Source organism: Antechinus flavipes, chromosome 1 (assembly GCF_016432865.1).
Source record: "Antechinus flavipes isolate AdamAnt ecotype Samford, QLD, Australia chromosome 1, AdamAnt_v2, whole genome shotgun sequence".
Classification (NCBI taxonomy): Eukaryota; Metazoa; Chordata; class Mammalia; order Dasyuromorphia; family Dasyuridae; genus Antechinus; species Antechinus flavipes.
Genome location: NC_067398.1, coordinates 149,771,097 through 149,791,228, shown reverse-complemented (window position 1 = coordinate 149,791,228; position 20,132 = coordinate 149,771,097). Strand labels below are relative to the sequence as shown.

The window sequence follows — 20,132 nt, the reverse complement described above, 5'->3', positions numbered from 1 at the left end:
TCAACAGAACACATTCTAGAAGGATATACACTCTAGGAAATGAACTCAGAGATGGCTTGTTGAGTATGAATATGCAGGACATTTCATAGGAAGTAAATTCATATGGAGCGATTATCTTTGTGTAATAGTTTAAATTGTCTTAACATGACTGCATTTTTGAAATGTCATGAATACAATAAAGAAGTAGTTTACCCATGGTGAGGTAATTGACATTCACATTTAGCAAAACTTCAGGAATGTTCTTTATATTAATGAAAAAAAATATATAGTAAAATATCAGTTACTAAAATACCAAGCACATGAAATGTTCTGATTAGATTAATTTAATTTTATGCTTAACTGAGGATTAAACAGAAATCTCTTTTGCTTTAAATACTCATTAAAAATCTAAACTGGATTAACACATAAACCTTCTTAATAAATAAATCTGAATCTTTCTTTGATGATTAAGGATCTTATACTGCATTGTAATGGTCACTTCAAATATTAGTTAAGATTTTGTAGTACTGTGTGTATAGGAAGCATTGGAGACCAAACTAAAAATCTACATGCTGACTCTAGGATATCAACTGACAGTGTTATTGTTTTTAAATAAATATCTAATGTTTTCTTGTACATTGATCCTTTTATTTTTCAGATAATTGCAAAGCAGAAATAAAATGCTGTGTAGTTGAGGCTTTCTGTTATTTTGGGTAATTAATCAAAGTTTCATTTTATTTGCAAATCAGATTCTGAAGTTTCCTGGGCTCCCATAATGTACTTTATTCCTTATATATATAGCTGAGAATGTTGACTGGGTAGCAGAATTACTTCAGGTGTGAGCCTCATTGGAAATGATCAGTCTGGTTCATGAAGTCACAGAACCTCAGCCTTTACTTGAAGACCTCCAGGAAACAGAAAACTATTGCCTTTTGAGGGATTCCATTATTGCACTTTTGGATACTTCTCATTGTTAGGAAGATTTTTTACTTCCCTAGAAATTAATGATGGTTTTTTGTAAGCTTCTAGCTAGGAATCAAAGTTCTACTGATCCCTCTATGTCTTAATGTCAAAATGTTTCACCTCATTTTTCTCACTTTCTTTTGGATTCCATCTCAGTTTTTCAGTATCCTTTCTAAATAGTGGCTCTAGAACCGAGTATAGGACTTTTGATATGGTCTGACTAGAATAGGATCTTCACCTCCCTTGTTTTGGAAGATTTACTTCTATTAGTATAATTTTAGATCCCATTGGCTCTTGTGGCTGCAATTGGGACACCATTGACTCATATTGAGCTTAGTCTAGTAAAACTACCAAGTCTTTTTTCACATAAACTCTTATTTAATCATATTTCCCCAATTCTCTATTTGTTCAACTCAGCTCTTTAACCTAAGGCTAAGACTTTATATTTATTCCTATTAAGTTTCACTTAATTAGATTCAGCCAGTCATTCTAGCCTGTAAAGAGCTTTTTGGATCTCAATTCTGTCATTTAGAGTATTGGATATCCCTGTCAGCTTTGCATCATTTATAAATTTGACAAGCTTGCCATCTATGCCTTCATTCAAGTCATTGATAAAAATCTTGAGCAAAACCAAACACCTTCTCCCAGACCATTCCACTAGAGACTTCCCTCTAAGTTGACATCAATACATTAATCAACACTCTTGTCATTTAACTAAATTTTCATCTACCTATGAATACTACTATCCAGCCCACATTTCTCCATTTTGTCCACAAATCTAACATAACTTTGTCAAATGCCTGGCTAAAATCTAAGTTTATTGTGTCTGTGGCATTTCCCTGAGCTACTGATATGTCTGCTAACCTTGACATAAAAAATAGGGGGGAAGTAAGATTAATTTGGCATAATTTGTTCTCTAGATGCACATATACTGTGTCATGGGAATTATAGCTTCCCTTTGTTTATGGTCATGAAAAATCTTTTAGTGTGATGGGTAGCACACTGAATTTGGAATCAAGATGACCTGAGTTCAAATCCTGATCTAAATACCTGCTAGATATGCAGCTCTGGTAAATCATTTAATTTCCTGGGCCTTAGTTGTCTCATCTGTAAATAAGGATATTGGGATTTCAGTGACCTTTAAAGTCCATTCCTTCCAGCCCTAAATCTGAACCTATGAAGAGTTCTAGATTGTGTTGTTTTTAAATAGGAATTGAAATCAATCTCAGCTTTATAGTTTAGTAAATCTACATTCTTTAAAGAAAACCAACAACCCAACACTACTTTTGCTGGTCTCTCATCCTCTGGCACCTCTTCTCTTTCTCCACAATTTTTTTTCAGTGAGCATTGACATTGATTTGGTAATTACATGGCCCAATTTTTTCAATATTCTAGAATGTAGCTCATCCAGGTTTACTGGTATAAAAACCTTATTTCTTCTGAATGCTCAGCTCAAGTATATACTTGAGTATATATATAATATACTTTTTCAAGTATACCTTTTTCATACTTATTTTATTTTCTCTCAGTTCTTAGCATCACTTCCAATATTTTTGTATTTGTGAACATATATTCCCTATGAAATTTTTCAGGAATAGAGACTTGCCTCAATTCAGTGTTATTTTTTCCCCAGCACCTAGCATGATGTTTAAAGCATGATAAATGTTTAATAAATATTTGATTAAGTCCTTTCTTATAAATGATTGGAAGAAAGAAGCGATGCAATAACTGGCTTTATCAGCTACATTTAGGATTAGATTAGTAATCTATCAAGTTAGCAAATGTCATATAATTCAGTCCAGGTCTTCCAGGTTAGCCAGTTTTCCTAATCACAATGTTCTTGTGGATTATAAGGGTGATACAATCCAGATCACCTACTGATTAATTGCTCCTACGGTCTTTAGGGAATGAGAAATAGGATCCCTCAAATGAGTCCTATTCCTTATTTGATAGCAATTTGTTCTCAATATGACCAAAAAAAGTATTTTCCATTACCCTCAGTTCATTCTGGAGATTTATTTCTGAGAACATTCAACATTTTTGTTTTCTTTTTTAGTCATTTCCTTTACTTCCATCTTCTGTACACATCTTTAAAAAAAATCTGAGTCACTCCCTTTGCAACTCTATTTATCTCTTCAGAGATAACTTCCTCTTCACTTCCTCCTCAGAACTTTAGGTGTTTATGTTGTCAGATTTTTGTTCTTGAAAACATCTACCTCTTAAACTGACTTCCACTATAAATTTCAGGACCTGAAATATTATTTATCTTTTCTTTAAACTCTTTAAAATTCATTTTTCCCAAATCTATAATACCTGTGATGTTATGGCTATGTTTCCTCATCTTATTTATCATGAATTCAGTCAAAGATGGTGAGTTGAGTTACTTCCCAGGTCCCTGCTCGCTCCTTCTTTCCTTCCTCCCTCCCTCCCTCTCTTCTCTTCTCTTCTCTTCTCTTCTCTTCTCTTCTCTTCTCTTCTCTCTTCTCTTCTCTTCTCTCTTCTCTTCTCTTCTCTCTCTTCTCTTCTCTTCTCTTCTCTTCTCTTCTCTTCTCTTCTCTTCTCTTCTCTTCTCTCTCTCTCTTTCTCTCACTGAGACAATGTGTTAAGTGACTTGCTCAGGGTCACCTAATACTTCTTAGGTGTCTGAAATCATATTTGAACTTAGATCCTCCTGACTTCAGGGCTCTATCAACTGTGCCACCTAGCTGCCCTGTCCCTGCTCTTTTTACTTAAATGGTTAGATTTTTCATATTGATGCAAATCAGATCAATAATAACAATTCCACTTCCTTCTCCTTTACAAAATGAAATCATTACCAAAACAAAAAAAAAAAAGAATTTTTCATTTGCCTTTTTTTTTTTTTTTTTTTTTTAGAAGAGAGAGAACCCTAGCTTTCATGCCTAGTTTCTAGCTTGTTTCCTAAACTGCTCATTTATCCATTCCTTTTGACTTAGTGAGCTATAATCCCCATGACAATATCAATTAATTCTTCCTCCTTTGTTCTTTACTTAAATTCAACCTGCTAACTCCTTCTTTTTCTTGATTTTCTTCACAGACTAGATTTTTTTTAAAGAATAATATTTTATTTTCCCCCAATTACATGTAAAAACAATTTCTAACATTTGTTGTTGTTGTTTAAAGTTTTGAGTTCCAAATTCTAACTCTTCCTCCTTCTCTACCCCCAGAAGGTAAACAATCTAATATAGATTATATATGTGCAGTCAAGAAAAACATTTCCATATTAGTCATTTTGTGTAAGAAAACTTGAACAAAAAAAGGAAAAAATAAAATAAAAAGTAATATGCTTCAATAGATTAGATCTTTTTCATGCAAACTGCTAATCCACCTATACTTTTGTTTGTTTTAACATGATGTACCTTCCATTGTAGATGACAGCTAGATAGTACAAAAAATAAAGTACTAAATTTAGAGTTAGGAAGACCCAGAGTTTGAATCTCATTTCACACTCTTTTTTAGCTGCATATCTGACTCTGAGCAAATTCACTTGATATCTTTCATCCTCAGTTTCCTCACTTGTAAAGTGGAAATATCAAAAGCACCTACCTTATTAGAGTTGTTATGAGTCAGATGAGATAATGTACTTTTCAAACCTTAAAGGTCTATATATGTGCTATCTATCTATCTATCTATCTATCATCATTATTATTACTGCTATATTTTACTTCCACAATACCTCAGTGATACTTATATGGTCAAATTTATCTCTCTGCATTAAGATTTCTACTTATTTATTACTCTCGTGAGCATTTGTTCATAGACAGACATGGAAGAATAAGAGTATTTATTATCAGTGTGGTTCTTTTTGGATATGACCTTTGTGAAGTTTTGTACCTTTTCATGAAGTGTTGACATAAGGAGATTGTGGTTAATCTGGTACCAAAAAGAAATGTAAGCACAAGGAAGGGGGACCTTGGGGCAGTCAATCAGAAGGATGTATGGACTATGATCCCTTCTCCCCTTGCTTCTTATAAATCACAAAGGCATTGTAATTAGAAAAGTTTTTTTTTTTTAACTTTGCATGTATGTATTACATGAAGTGTGTTAAACTGATTGTTCACTAACCATACATTTATAACCCAAAATGTAGCTGAGCAAGCCAGCTATTTGGTACATAGGAACTTCCTGGTATATAAAGGAGTAGATCAATGATCAAACATGGAATTAACCATGACCCAGTGGATAGAATAGTGGAGTTGGAGTTAGGAGGACCTTCATTTGAATTCTAACTCAAACATTTACTACTTGTATGAATTTGGGCAAATCACTGAATCTCTGTCTGCCTGTTTTTTCACATATAAAATGGGGAAAATAATAACACCTATCTGCCAGAGATATTGTGAGGATTAAAAGTTAATGTTTGTAAACCTCCTTGCAAATCTTTAAGTGTTAGATATTATTATTAACTAATTTCTTTTTGTTTTGCATTACACACATTGTGTGACAGCTATAAAGAATATCTATTTGTTCATTCCTCCTCTGTTTTCTGTTTCAAGTCCTCAGATCTGCAAGTCTTCATGCATGTAGTCTTCTTAGATGCACTTATTCCCTTGTCAAGAGCCCCTTATTTCTGTATCTTAAACTTAGCTAGGTTTTCCTTTAGTTAAAAAATCAGTATTTAAAATAACTATTTACACTCAACAATTCAATCTAGAGAAGAAAGAATGATTTTGTGAACAATAGAAATCCATTAACAGGCTAATGGATCAGACCTTGAAAGGTTGAAAGAGTAGAAAATCAATGGTGAAAGCAGAAAGGAAACTGAAGGGGTGATTAATAAGTTTATTCATTCCAAGTTGAAGGTAGTAGTGATGCATCCAGGCTAAAATATTAGAGACAGACTCATAGCAAAACTAGACTGAACAAAGAGTGAGAAGTCAGAGGTGGCACTGACTAAGGGAGACAGAAAAACAGAAACACCTACTGAATCACCAGCACCAACCCTTTCTGCACCTGTGTTTAATTTAGAGGTCTTGTATAGAAGGAGTGTCAAAGCTGGACCCTTCTTACAATATGCTATCTAATGAGATCATGGCTGGAGGTGGTATGACTGAATTTTCTATGACTGAGTAGACATTTCTGTTTTATCTCCCAATCTTAGTGATGAAATCACTGTTTTTCTTTGTTCTTGGCAACTGAATCAGCGTTTTAGTATGGCTGGCATACAAATTATCATCTTCAGTATACAAGTACACATTTCCTCTCCTAAAATGACATCATTCTCATTTATGAACGGCAAATTTTTTTTTGAAAGAAAAAAATGAAAATGTTTTAATCTCTTTTGGAGAATGATTCAAATTAAGAGAGCCCCAAAATGCTGATTTTTTTTGAAAAATTAATAATTGAAAGAAAATTCATCTTTAACACAAATACTGAGTTTCAAAAAATTGGGCTTTGAACTGACCAATTTCTTTTGTTTAAAAAATGATGAATAATATTTTGTAATGTTTTGTTAGGGAATGAAAGGATTCCAAATAATAAAAACAGAAAAATTCATTGTGGGCCAATAAATCAAACAAAGTCTCAAGTTTAAGGTATGAGGAATTTGTCAGATTCTATGGGTTTGATGCTGAAAGAAAGTAGTAGAAAATCCCCAAGATTTTCTTACATGAGAATATCACAACAGCTCTGAGTTGGTTCCTAAGTAGTTGGAGAGAGATTTGTGCTGACATTCACCCCTCCACATTCTTTCTTGCCCCTTAAAAACTAAGTAATGGACCATAGGGATCCATTGTCACTGGTGCTAAGAGACAGTTATTGAGTTGCACAGTTACTCCTTAGTATGACTGTGTGTCTAGCAATCATTTTGACCATCATGGACACCTTACTCTTTCCAGATAGATATGCTGGAAAGAGGATTCGATCTCTTTATGAAATTATTTGCAACTCAGGCTGAAAATTGCTGCTGCACTTAGGAAATGCTTCTCTGTGTTTCTCCTACTTGGTGCTACAGGTGGTTTATTGGGGATTGGTTGGAGTGCAGCAAGACCTGTGATGGTGGAATGCGCACGAGGACAGTGCTCTGTATCAGGAAGATCGGACCTTCTGAGGAAGAGACACTGGACTACAGTAGCTGTTTAACCCATCGGCCCATTGAAAAAGAGTCCTGCAACAACCAGTCTTGTCCCCCTCAATGGGTTGCTTTGGACTGGTCAGAAGTAAGGAAATCTGAGGCTTTTTTTTTTTTTTTGTTCTCCAAGATGTCTTTATTGTCAATAGCAAAATAGTTAATATTTTTGGACATCTGAGCATGTAAGGTTCCTAGTACTTCCCATGCATATCAGTGAATCTGAGACATGTTATTTTCTATTATTGTTTGACAGCTAGTGAGAGTTTCCCAGGTCATAGAAGTTAATGAATCTTTATCATCCAATCTGATGCAGAGAGAGCTTAAAGCAAGGGTTCTTAATTTTTATATCATGAATCCTTCTGGCACTATAGTGAAGCCTGTGGATCCCTTTTCAGTATAATGTTTTAAAATGCATATTAGAAAATATAGAGAAAACAAATATGTTAAAATACATTTATGAAAACAGTAAAAAAAATTATTCACATGATTACTCATATATTTTTCAACTCCTTGCTTATCTCAAGTAGTGGCTCTCTGATAGCCAGGGGGAAAAACATATATCCATGAAAATTGAAGTATTTTTATTCAGCCTTTCTAGGAAGACAGGAGAAAAAAGGTAACATTTTAAATCATAAAAAGATGTCTGCTGTTATCATTTGAATTTAATTAAATGACTGCCTAAAACCAGAAATATTACATTGATACCAACATTTTAGGATTTAGGCTCCTGCTTTCCAGTCACTCAAGAGAAAGCTGAATGTATTCTTCTGTTGCTTTCAATCCATATTCTCATGCTCACTGTATAGCTCTTCTTCATAAATTATCAATTGATCCTTACTTGATTGAATTCTATACTAATATAGAAAGTGCTGTACTTTTTGGTTGGGTGGAGAAAGGTGGAATCAATGTCATTGACATGTTGAGGAATTTGAAGTTCTGAATGTCAATTTCTTCCCAAGTGCTCTCACCTGAACAAGGAGGAAGAATTTGCTACTGTGATGTTTTTGGCTACACATGTGCCATAGAGAACACTAATAAAAAGCAGGGACAATAGAGGAATTTTATAGAATGAAATAAGAGATGAAATTGATTCTTAACCTTACACTATTTATCCTAGTACAGATACCCATCCACTATCCTCATGTTCCTATGGGTAGTAGCATTCCTAGAGTACTGATTAATAAAGGAAAGAATGATGGAGAGAGAAAAAAATTGCTTATATATTTAGTGAAAATATTCCAAGTTTAATAGCATAGCTTAGATGTTTAACAAGACAAGATTTAAGCCAACTATGTTTTCTATAATTGATTTCTATTGGTCCACAAAAGTGGCACTCACCTTGGATCTCTCTTAAGAGCAAGACCTCACAAGAAAATCAGGTTTGTCGAAAACCAGACCAAACATTGTTCTTTCAGAAATCTTGTGGGTAACTTGGGAGGTAACTTTCTTTCCTCTGAATCAATACTCCTTGAGTGGCCTTGTTTTCTGGGAGGCATGGTGGTATAGGAAGAGCTGTGTTTTAGAGGGGACTAAACGAGGAGATTCTGACCATTGTGGTTACCCACAGAACCTTTGGCAAAACGTTTTTTACTCCCTAGTTTCCTGGCCATACTCCAATTTCAATAATTACATTCTGACTACTTAACATTTCTCTTATGGTTTAAATCAAATATAGGGATTTTCTTTGTTTTCTGCTCTAAACTGTGGTGTAGAACAGCATGGATCCCACAGTGATAAGTAGACAGATTCCTAGATGAATTTGAAAGAGTAGGCATGATTTCACAAGATTGTTCACATTTCATGAATTTTCTTGGCAATTCAGTTTCTTGGGAAACTGTAATACCTTACATTTCCATTGTTAATGATCTCAGTGGGAGAGCCAAGCATTGAATAAAATGATCTTGGGATCTTGGGATCAGCAAGAAAGTGTGAATTTCAGCACTATACTAGGAAACTGAATACAAAAAAAGTAGAAGCTTAATTTCATGCACATCATTTGCCATAACATTTTACACATGTTAGATAAGAGTGGGTACTTGATTATTGTGTGTTGGACTGAATTGAAGTGAGTCTTTACCCTCAGATAACTGTTAATTTCATTACAGGTAAGACTTATATTCAAGAAACAATTTAAGAACAAGATCATATATAAGCAAGTACCCAGTTTTCTGTTTTTGAGATTTATAATAAAAATATGAGGCATTTACCAAAGGAAAAATCAGTGGTGGCCAGAATGATATATAAAATCTTTTGGTGGATACAGGATTTGATTAGTTTTAGAAGTATAGAATTTGGATGAGCAGAGAAGAAGACTGACCAGAGGAACATTCAGCAATGATAGAAGAAATAATGGCATGTTATGGCTGACTGGCTTAGGGGTACCTGCTGGTAAATGTTTAATTATCAGATTTCCAAAAAAAAAAATGAGCAGAACATGGAAATTTAATCTGCACTATTGTTGTTTCTCTATTGCTTTCATAAAACTTAGATACTCAACAGAACAACAAACCAAACCTGGATTTGTAATATTTACCTATTTCTGAATTGCTAATGCTCACATTGACTTAACAATTGTTTCTACTAACATGAGTGGGTTCCAGCACATGAGTGCTGACATGTGTGGGTTCCAGCACACCCTAGTGGGTAACCGCCAGAAGATTGGCTGACCAGAGGCAATAGAATTGTGTTAGGAATAGGAGATAATAGGGCAGAAGAGAGAAGACCAAGTCAACTGATAGAGAACCTTTAATGAAAAGGTCCATGGTACATAAATTCTATACTCTGTCAGCACCATAGAAACAGAAAAACAGAAAGGTAAATGTTAACCAAAGACTGATAGAACACCCTGACTACTCAATGAAATAAAATGGCCAAATCTTCCTACAAGAAGTAATGTTTATGCACTCATTTACAACAGACTTGTCTGCCAACACTTTTTTTTTTGTCTTCAGTCATTTTATTTTATTTTTTAAATTAATATAATGCTGAGACAAGGAAGGGGAAGAGAGAGAAAGAGAAACAGAGAGAGAGAGAGAGAGAGAGAAGAGAAAGAAAGAGAAAGAGGGGGAGAGAGAGAGAGAGAGAGAGAGGGAGAGAGAGAGAGAAGAGAGAAAAAGGAGAGAGAGAGATAGAGAGAAAGAGAGAAAGAGAGAGAGAGAGAGAGAGAGAGAGAGAAGAGTGAATCACCCCCTAAACCAGCTAATGTTATGGACCTGAAGCCCAAGTTAATGCTAGTTTGCTAGTTATTTTTGTATTTACATTCCAACTATAATTTTAAATTCTTTATTATATTATCATTGTTACAGTAATTGTATCATTATTTATATATGATTATATAATTATGTAACATTACATAATTAAATAATATATTGTTATATATAATATAATTGTATATTATATAATATATTATATTTCATTTTTATAATTATGATAGCTGCTCTGGCCCTATGATTTTATTGGTATCAGGATCTCCCAGTGAAGAAACTGTCTCTACCAATGCAAGTTGGCTGTAACAGCATATTGGGGGGCTGTGTAATTGCATTGGAAATGCTATAGAAACCAATGGAAGATATTTTTACTCTTTTTCTTTTGGTTTTCCTTTCCTATTGGTATTTTGACTTTAATAGGATTTTTGGTCTTCTTGGGAAGGAACTGTTGAATCATGCTTTGTGGGAGCTAGTAATATGCCCATATTACTGAGCTTTGGTCCCTACTTCTAACATATTTTTGGGGGTAGGGCCAAAGTTTGGGAGATATATTTATAATCCTGACTCTTGCTACTGTTCTGCCTTAATAGCCATGTGGCTTACAATAGGAGAATAAATTTAGAAGACACTAGAAGAGCCATGTAATCCTACCCCCTCACTGAACAAATGAGAAAAACTGAGGCCCAGAGTGATCAAGTCCAGAGTCACACAGGTAGTATTAGGCCAAATTTGACCCAAGCCCTCTAATTTCAGAGCTTTTGCTTTTTCCATTATATGTTACTGTCTTTCCTTTTCCATTCTGAGGCAGAACTCAAGCATGTGTCATACCTGAAGCTATGATTGTCTCACAATGAAGTAAATTCACTTTAGGGGGGTAGATCAAAGAACAGTGTTAACATTGTCTCCTGACTATATTTCATCAAATTGTTGAAGAGGGAAAAGATGATCTTTCTCCCTTACAGTCTTCCTTCTTTATTTTCCAAAAGAAGTCTGGGCAGTAGTGGGAAGGAAAATGGAGACAAGAAGCTTGTTCTTACCCAAGGAATGAGACTCCTCCTACTATTGAAAAGACGTTTCAGTAGAACACTAGTCAGCAGCATTGATTTCTCTTAGTGAACCCTTTGCAAATATTTCACATGGATTTTCTTTTGACACGCCTGTGCAAATTTCCTTCCTCTTTCTGAGCTCTCTTATCCCTCTGCCCCTTGCTGTCTGATTTCTGCTAATCAAGGGTGAGGTTCAGCTGGTGAAAACATGTTATAACGGGTGGAATTTACTCTTTGACCCTTTTCTTCTCTTCCCTAGCTGCTGCGATATAAAATTTCCATTGTTGCAAAGCCAGAAACCATTTTCTTCATCAATGAAACCCACTCTGTGCTTATGGTAAAAACATGCCAAATTACCCAGGTGGAAAATGGCTACTTTGGCAGCCCTTTTGTGAAGCTAATTAAGCCACAGAATGGCTCTTCATTGCTAGGATCTCCCATGCCACATTGGGCTTTCATTGACTTTCCATCTTTCTTACCCTATTGTGAAGAGAGTAGCTCTTAAAAATATACAGCAAAACATAAAAGTGACTGAGTATTGTGGGTGGGCTTCACCAAGCCTAATGTCTTTTTTTGATGTGTCCAGATAGTTGCCTTTGATTTCTACAGATGACATATTGAAAAATATTGATTTGTTATAGTATGTGGCAGAGATTTAAGTACTCTAATCTATGAAATGTCTTTGCATTTGAGAAATATTTATCTGCCTCCCCCCAGGAACCTCCCACTCCTAATATATCTCCCTGAAATTCCCACTATTGACAATGTTCCTTCAGGTTAAGTCACTGTCTTGAGAAGGAGACATGTTAAAATACAAATTGACTATTAGTGAGGGGTAACAAATTAACCTACCATTACGTTATTGAGCTGGGTATTAGTTAGAAAAGTTGAAAGCTGGAAGAATGGGAAACAGAGCAGGTAACTTCAGAAGGCAAGAACATAAAATTTCTAGCACAAGGGATGGAACCTTATTTGGCAGGCCAACTCTGGAGTTCTAGAATTACTCCTGCCTTCATGGCAAGTAATAACTCATATTTGGATAACATATGAAATTTTATAATATACATTCCTCACAACCAACTTGTATGGTTAGTGGAGTATTATGAATTCCATATAATAGATGAGAAGCATATCTTCATGTGAAGTTACTTACTCCTGGTCATCTGATTAATGAGAGTAGCAGAGCAGAATTCTAATCCATATCTTCCTGAGTCCTGTCCCATCTCGGATATGACACACTATCTTCCCCTAAACCACTTTGAATTTAAGCCCACAAATCCAGAAAGAGCTTGGTGACTCTAACTCCTATGTTATTATCTATTCTCTTTCACTACCTAGATGCAAACTCTTTTCCCTGGGAGTTGCCTGAAATACCTGTGCTACAAAAATAGAATTAGTGCCCTTTAATTGTAGGATCGCTTAACCAGAATATATATGCAGATTTGAATAAATACCATCTCAATATTTATCAAAATGATCATGAAAAAGTAATGTAAATTACTAAAATGGCATAAAACTCTGATTGTTAGAATAAGAGATCCTAACTTATATACCATTTACCTGCAATGTCTAGAACCAGGAAGAATTTTTTTTAGTCATTCTACTGAAGATAACCTACAAAAATGATATCTTCTCTCTACTGAAATAAATGAGGTCAATGTGAAAATGAATTTGAGAAGATTTTGATTTACTTTTAATTATACTTTTATCTGAGTAGAAAGACTCATTATTACTGTAAATACCTACTTAGATTTTTGATCATTATTAGTATAGTATTACATATACAAAATGTGGAGTATCCAATTTACATACATGCATATCTAATCACTTCCCTTAAAGAAATTTCTAAAATAGTTATTTGGACTGCTAGCTGATTCAGTGGATTGAGTGCCAGGCCTGGAGTCAGAAGACTCATCTTTCTGAGTTCAAATCCCTTATATACTTGCTAGCTGTGTGACCTTGGGCAAGTCACTTACCCTTGTTTATCTTAGTTTCCTCATCTGTAAAATGAGCTGAAGAAGGAAATGGCAAACCACTCCTGAATCTTTGCCAAGAAAACTCCAAAGGAGGTTACATAGAGTCAGATATGATTGAAGAACAACAACAAAGGTAGATGTTTTCTGAAGTCATTAGTGTTTATTGAATATAATCATATTAATTTTGGCATTATGAGAGCAAACTTCAGAGAAACATATCCTACTACCTCAGAATTTACATTCTAAGAAACCCAAACTAAGATATCAATCACAATGTAATAACGCACATTTATATAATTAGATTTAAGAAATGCTTTCTTTATAAATCGCTGTCAGATAAAGAGTCTATGTGTTTTTATTCTTAGTTATCCTCCCTAGTTCCATCTGTATGCAGATGTGTTGTAACCATTTTTAACCAGGATAGTTACATTTTTAGTGTGAGCATTCAGAAATCAGCAATCCGTACAAATCAGGACTGGATTTATTTTTGTTGTTGTTGATGATGATTGTTAAGACTTAAAGAAATGTTAATAATACAGAATAAACTTAAAAAAATTTTTTTAAGTCTGTTTGTTAAACATTTATCTGCACACTTGGCTATTGTATTGCTTGAGCTCAGCAGGAGTGTAAGGCTCAGGGAATGTAATCATCACCAGACTGAAGGCATGATGACTATAGGTGAATTAAACTAATTATAACAATAATAATCATAACTAATATTTATATGGCTCTGTAAAGCTTGCATAATGCTTTAATATCCATTACTTTTTAAGCCTCACAACATTACTGTAATATTCCTTCTTATATACATTGCAACCCCTTTAAAAAAAAAAAGCAATACTTCTTGGACTACCCTTTGATAACAAGGGATTAATGTGGCATTAAAATTGGATTCTAGTAGAGGATTCTTTTGACTTGCCAACAACTCTTTTTTGCAACACTCTTCCAGACACACATATAAACAAGATAGATAAAGTTTTAGTAATAATGAGATGAAGAAGAAAGAAGGAAGAGGATAAAGAAATAAGCTAGAAACAATGATTCTATCGCTTCCCTCTCAATTTTTGAACTTTTTTTTCTGATCCAAGAAGGCATAAGGAATTGGATGATGATGAGAATGAAAGAGCAGTTCTTAGAAAGTGAGAGGTTTCCTCCCAAATCATTGCTTCTACATGTCAAGGAATATTTATGCTTAGAATGTGCTAGAGAGTAGGAAAAGTATTGGATTTGAATTTATGACTACAATCAAATTGTAGCTCTGGCATTTATCTACAAATGGCTATACTAATTTGAGCCTTGGTTTCTTCATCTGTAAAGTGCAAATGACAAGAATACTTGCAATACCTTTAGCACAGGGGTGGTTTAAAGTGCTTTTTAAACAAGTGCTTTATCAAAAAGATTTAATGTTGCTATTATAATGAGACTAGCCTCTTAATAGTTCCTAGAAATAATTTTTAAAACTAAATTATTTTAGTTATCTGAAGACATGCATCCTGTGTGACATGAAACCAGCCTAGGTAGATCTTCTTGCTATGATAATGCAGTGTTTGTAGGCCAAGATCTGATAGAAATGTCACGGTCTGTTGAGCCCAGTGCTGTCAAGGTTTATCTGGTTGCCTCTAGAACATTTCTTCTGCTGATATCTATGGAACACATATGATATGATGTGGGAGGAGGGAGAAGAGAGGGAGGTGAGATTGAGATGCTCTATCATAGTTCTTAGGCAAACATTTCTCTTTTTTTCCTATTATATTCTCCATTAGTCATGGTAACTTGCAATAAATAAGTGTAAAATTTTGGAAATGTGCAGTAATGGGAAACTGTGCTCCCTATTTTTATTTGTACATTTTGTTTGTCTCTCATTTGCTTTGGAAGCCTGGTAGTGTCTTTACTGGTCAGTGATTCAGTGCTCCAGTTGATTCTTCCCTTCCCTTTTGCTGTGACAGGATAGAATGTTGTTTGTCTTTCTTAGTGAGGTTTTTAGTCTTGCTGTCCTGAAATTCTTCCTTACCTCAAGGAAGAGGTTTTAGCCTGAGGAACACCCTAGAAGATATTCCAAAATCCCCTCTGTTCTCTTTAAACTTCTACACATTTTCCTTTCCACACCCTTTCAGTTGAAAACCTCTCTTCAAAATTTACTGAAAAAAATTGAGGTTTTTCACTTTGATCTCTCTTTTAGTCTCTTTTCCTCATCTCCAAACCCCTTGACATCATTTCCCATAATCCATTCCTTTTATTAAGTTCTTGAGAGTGAGTTGTTCCTTCTTCTGGGTAAGCCCAATATTTTGACATGTATTCTTTGATCCTTTTCTATAGCATATTGCCCACTTATTCATCCTTCATCTCCCCTATCTACTAGTTCCTTCCTTCAATTGCCCAAGATTCTAGCCTTAAAAAAACCAAACTGAACCAAACCAGACAAAAAATTCTTCACTAGGACTGGCTATCCCCCTCAAGCAATTGTCCTATATTTCTCCCCCCTTTCTTAGCTAAATTCTTAAAAAGACTATCTCCATGGATTGCCTTCTCTTCTTCTTTTACTTTTTCTCAGTTCTTAGAATTTTGCCTTCTGTCCTCATCACTTAAATGAAACTGCTTTCTCCAAATTTACTAAGATTCTCTTTATTGCTAAATCATATCATCTTTTCTCAGTCTTCATCTTTCTTGAACTCTCAGCTTCATGTGACACTATGGGTCACCTCCTCCTTTCTGGGATCTTTTTCCTTTCTGGATTTTCATGACAGTACTGTTTTCTGTTTTTTTCTCCTATCTATCCAAACACTTCTTAGCCTCATTATCTATATCATACTCACTAAGCATGGGTGGTTTTCTGTTCTAGGTCCAGATTTCTTCTCTCTATATATTTTCTTAGATAATTCAATATCTGCCATGGGTTTAATTATCATCTCTATGTATGTGACTTGTACATTTACATAGCTAGACCCCTTCTATTTGAGCTCTAGTCCTACATCACTGCCTTGCCTATTGGACATTTCAAACTAGACAATCTATTAACATGTCCAAAACAAAATATTCTCTTTCTCTTCAAATTCATCTTTCTGCCAAACTTTTCTATTTTTATCAAGCACATCATTGATCTTCTAATCTCCTAAATTTGTATACTTGGGATTATTCTCTGTTTCTCTCTTTCTTTCATCCAACATGTCAAGTAATCTTGCCATTTTCCCCTCCACAATTTTTCTTGTATTTAGTCCTTTCTCTCTGTTCATACAACCACTCCTTTAAGGTCAGTCCTCTGTGACCTCTTCCTTGGGCTATTACAATGTCCTACAAATTTATCTTCCTAGCTCAAATTCTCCCAGTCCAATCCATCCTCCCACAGCTGCCAAAGTGATTTTCCTTAAGCTTAAGTCTGATCATGTCATTCTTTTACTCATTAAACTCCAAAGATGAAAGTGTCTGGTGCAGAGGCATGGTTTTGAAGTCCAGAAAGTCAGATCTGGGAGGGAAATGAAAGCAAGCCAATCTGGACCTCTTCACAAATGCACACTCTAAAAGCAACTCACCAATGGGAGAAAAATATGGGCCTTGTCAGGGAATAATTCTATGTGAGCAGGCTACAGGGATAATAGGCTACCCCAGCATGAGGAAAATGCTCCAGATTCTGAGGAAAGTCCCAGGGTGAGACAGTAGTAAAGCCATAGTTTTGAATTCCAAAAAGTGAGGACAAGGTTGGATGGGGGGGAAAGCACCAAATCTGTAATTCCTGCGAAATTCTGTCCAGTATAAAATCAAACCTCTATGGAGTTTTGATGTATTCTTCAATTCTTCTTTTGAGCATTATTTGTTCACCCTTATTATCTAAGGGACCTTTTTTATTTTTACTTTTTTCTCAGTTCTACTCTATAAGCCATTATCATCTAATACTTATTAAACATTCTCTGGAATTAGTACTTCTCTGCTATTAATAAAACTATGCAGTGAATAAACAATAATTAAAAATACGTCAGAGAAAGAAGAATAAGAGGCACAAATATTGGGAAAACTTCTCTCATCAATAGTCAACAGAATAGTGTCTAAAGAGAAAAAACAGAGAGAATGGAAGATGGAAATGAATCCAATAGCAGAAGGATTTCCCCCTATATATTTCATTCAGTAAGGTAAAGGAAAAAACAAGGCAAAAGAAAATACAAATAAAGGACAGGGATCATATCTATTCTCTAGAGATTTCACTGTTATAGGGAACTCCTGGGTCTCTGCAACTTATTGTCTTAAAGTTCCTGGTGCCTTTTACCATTTGTCTTTTGCATGTTTGTTTGTCCAAAAGAGAGGCCCTTTCCTGAGATCATATTTCAAAGTGTAGTGAGAAATCCCACTTTGACTATTATTCTTGAAATATTCTTTGACATATTCTGACTTGGACTATTGCAGGAGTTCTGTATTACATACTCTGCAATATGACTCTCCTCTTGAATCTCTCTCTTCCTAAATAGAGACTTACTTGATACCACTGATTACTTGTAGAAAAGATAGAATTTCTCTTCTTAATCCAATCCTAGATTATACAAATCATCAGACTTTCTCCCCTGCCCCAACACACTAACTCAGATAGTATGTGTAAAGTTGGAGACTTCACTGTGCTCACATTCTCTGGGATATTCAAATCTTTATGCCAAACTTATTACAGTCAGTAGAAGAACAATTCCAGAACATCTACTAAGGGTGAGTTAATAATGTTATATAATGGAAAGAATATTGGGCTTGGAGTCAAGAGATTTAGAAGACCTTGATTTGCTACTATGTGACTTTGGGCAAGTTATTTCACCTCAGTAGATTAGTTTCTTCATTTGTAAATTGATTCAATGACCTCAAAGGTCCAGATCTATTATTATCTCAGGTACAAACTGTTATACACAGATCTCTCTCTTCATTCAGAGAATATGAACTTAAAGGAGAAGAGCAAGTACAAGAAAGAAATCTAGAAAGCTTCTGCCAGACATACTATATGAAAGTCCATTTTTTAAGAGCCCAACAATTCAGTCTCTCCTTTATGTAATCATTAACATAGAAGAAATGGAGACATAAGAATGAGAAATTCATTTGTCCTCAGGGGAACAGATAATAATCATGCCTGAAGGACAAAATCAAACTATATTTAATTGATGGATAGGAATGGACTTGAGAACATTGTGCCAGAAATCCCCCATGATATTAGTGAATATAACTCTAAAATTACAAGAATAATTAATTGGTCATAGTCACAATTCAGATCTTGCTTGAGAGAAAAGACCACTATACAAAACATGAATCCTTGTGATAATGCAAGAATCTTGATCAGCAGAATACATTCTGAAGTGGAAAACTAAGGCATCCACATTTCCAAAATTAGTATCTTATCACAGTTGAAAAGAGTTAAGAATAAAGTGAAATAGAGAAATAATTTATGAGAGATACAGACAGAAAGCAGAGACAGACAGAAAGACAGACAGAGAGAGACAGAGAGACAGAGAGACAGAGAGAAGAAGAAGAGAAAGAGAAGGATAAGAAAGAGGGAGGAGAGGAAGAGGAGGAAGAAGAAGAGGAAAAAGCCAAAAAAAGCAAACATCAGAATGGAGCTTCTAAAGATGCAGGGGAAACAGAAAAGTACTTCTGCTTTAAAACATAAAGAGGCTTCACATCTGGGAGAGTTTGCCTAGAGTTTGATGTGTATGTACACTGTATATTCAAACACATACTTATTTCAGGAAAGACTTCCCTAAGACTTTTCTGTCTTTACAGACTGTCAGTGTTCATTTGTATTCATCTCATTTCCAGTGCACTCCAAAATGTGGTCCAGGATTCAAGCACCGGATTGTTCTATGCAAGAGCAGTGACCTTTCTAAAACGTTTCCAGCTGCCCATTGCCCAGAGGAAAGCAGACCTCCTGTCCGCATCCGCTGCAGCTTGAGCCGCTGCCCTCCTCCTCGCTGGGTGACTGGAGACTGGGGCCAGGTAAGGCAGTCAGACCGTAGAGCAGCATGTGCTGGCTTTTCTTGGCTGCTGTTGCAGCACCTTGGGAAAATGAAGTCTGAGATTCTAGATCTGGTGGGTAGAAGAGCTCAAGAGAAGAGTAATAAGATTTCAGAACTTCTGCATACAAGATAGTTTGGTGATACATTGCTTCTTCCTCCCTCCTTCCTACACACACATTTTTACCCTTTGTCTTTCATGTTGTATACACATTCTCTTATACTCTTATACATATGAATGTATATACATTTACATACCCCAGAAACCCATCTGTATTTAAATGAGAAGGATAATTTTGTTAGATAAATAATTGGAAGAACATTTTAATTCTATTCCCTGCCCTCAAAATCAACTTTTTTTGTATGATTGAGAAAAATCATTTTACCTCTTTATCCCTTAATTTTACAATTTATTAAATTGGGATGAATCTTCTTCCTTAAAGAAAATAGAATCTGGAACTATCTCACTTCTTTTAGGGTCCATAGTGCATAACACATGGTAGACACATAGTCTTCCCTCCAATAAGTGTTTTATTCAAATCCTTGTTGAATGGAGGCCAATTTGAAGAAATGTATGTCTTTTCTTTCCTACTCTCAAAAGAGAACCTGTCCTTAAGGTCCTTTCAATTCCATTCTACACACACATAAATGTATACATTGTATAATAAATGATCATATAACAAATTGTAGGTGATATACCAAGATATATTTCAATGTACAGGCTATTTGGTGGTCCAGAACTGGTATTATGCTAATCCAATTCAATCCAAACATTGTCTCTAAAGTATATAAAAACTTTGATAGTTTCTGAGAACATAAAGTAAAAAGCAAAAAAAAAAAAAAAAATTGTCCTTTCCCTAGAGGAACTTATACTCCATCAGAATATTGTTGAAATAACTATCTAA

General features: G+C 34.9%; 1 protein-coding gene across 1 annotated transcript in view; it reads left to right on the top strand.

The window, feature by feature from the left end:
• ADAMTS6 (ADAM metallopeptidase with thrombospondin type 1 motif 6) overlaps positions 1-20,132 on the top strand; it is a gene marked incomplete at its 5' end in the record, with an annotated part of 95,879 nt that overhangs the window by 56,064 nt on the left and 19,683 nt on the right. Inside the window, 2 exons of the mRNA XM_051991389.1 lie at positions 6,914-7,118; positions 19,034-19,210. Coding sequence (XP_051847349.1) covers positions 6,914-7,118; positions 19,034-19,210 — 382 coding nt within the window. The remainder of the gene's footprint in view (positions 1-6,913; positions 7,119-19,033; positions 19,211-20,132) is intronic.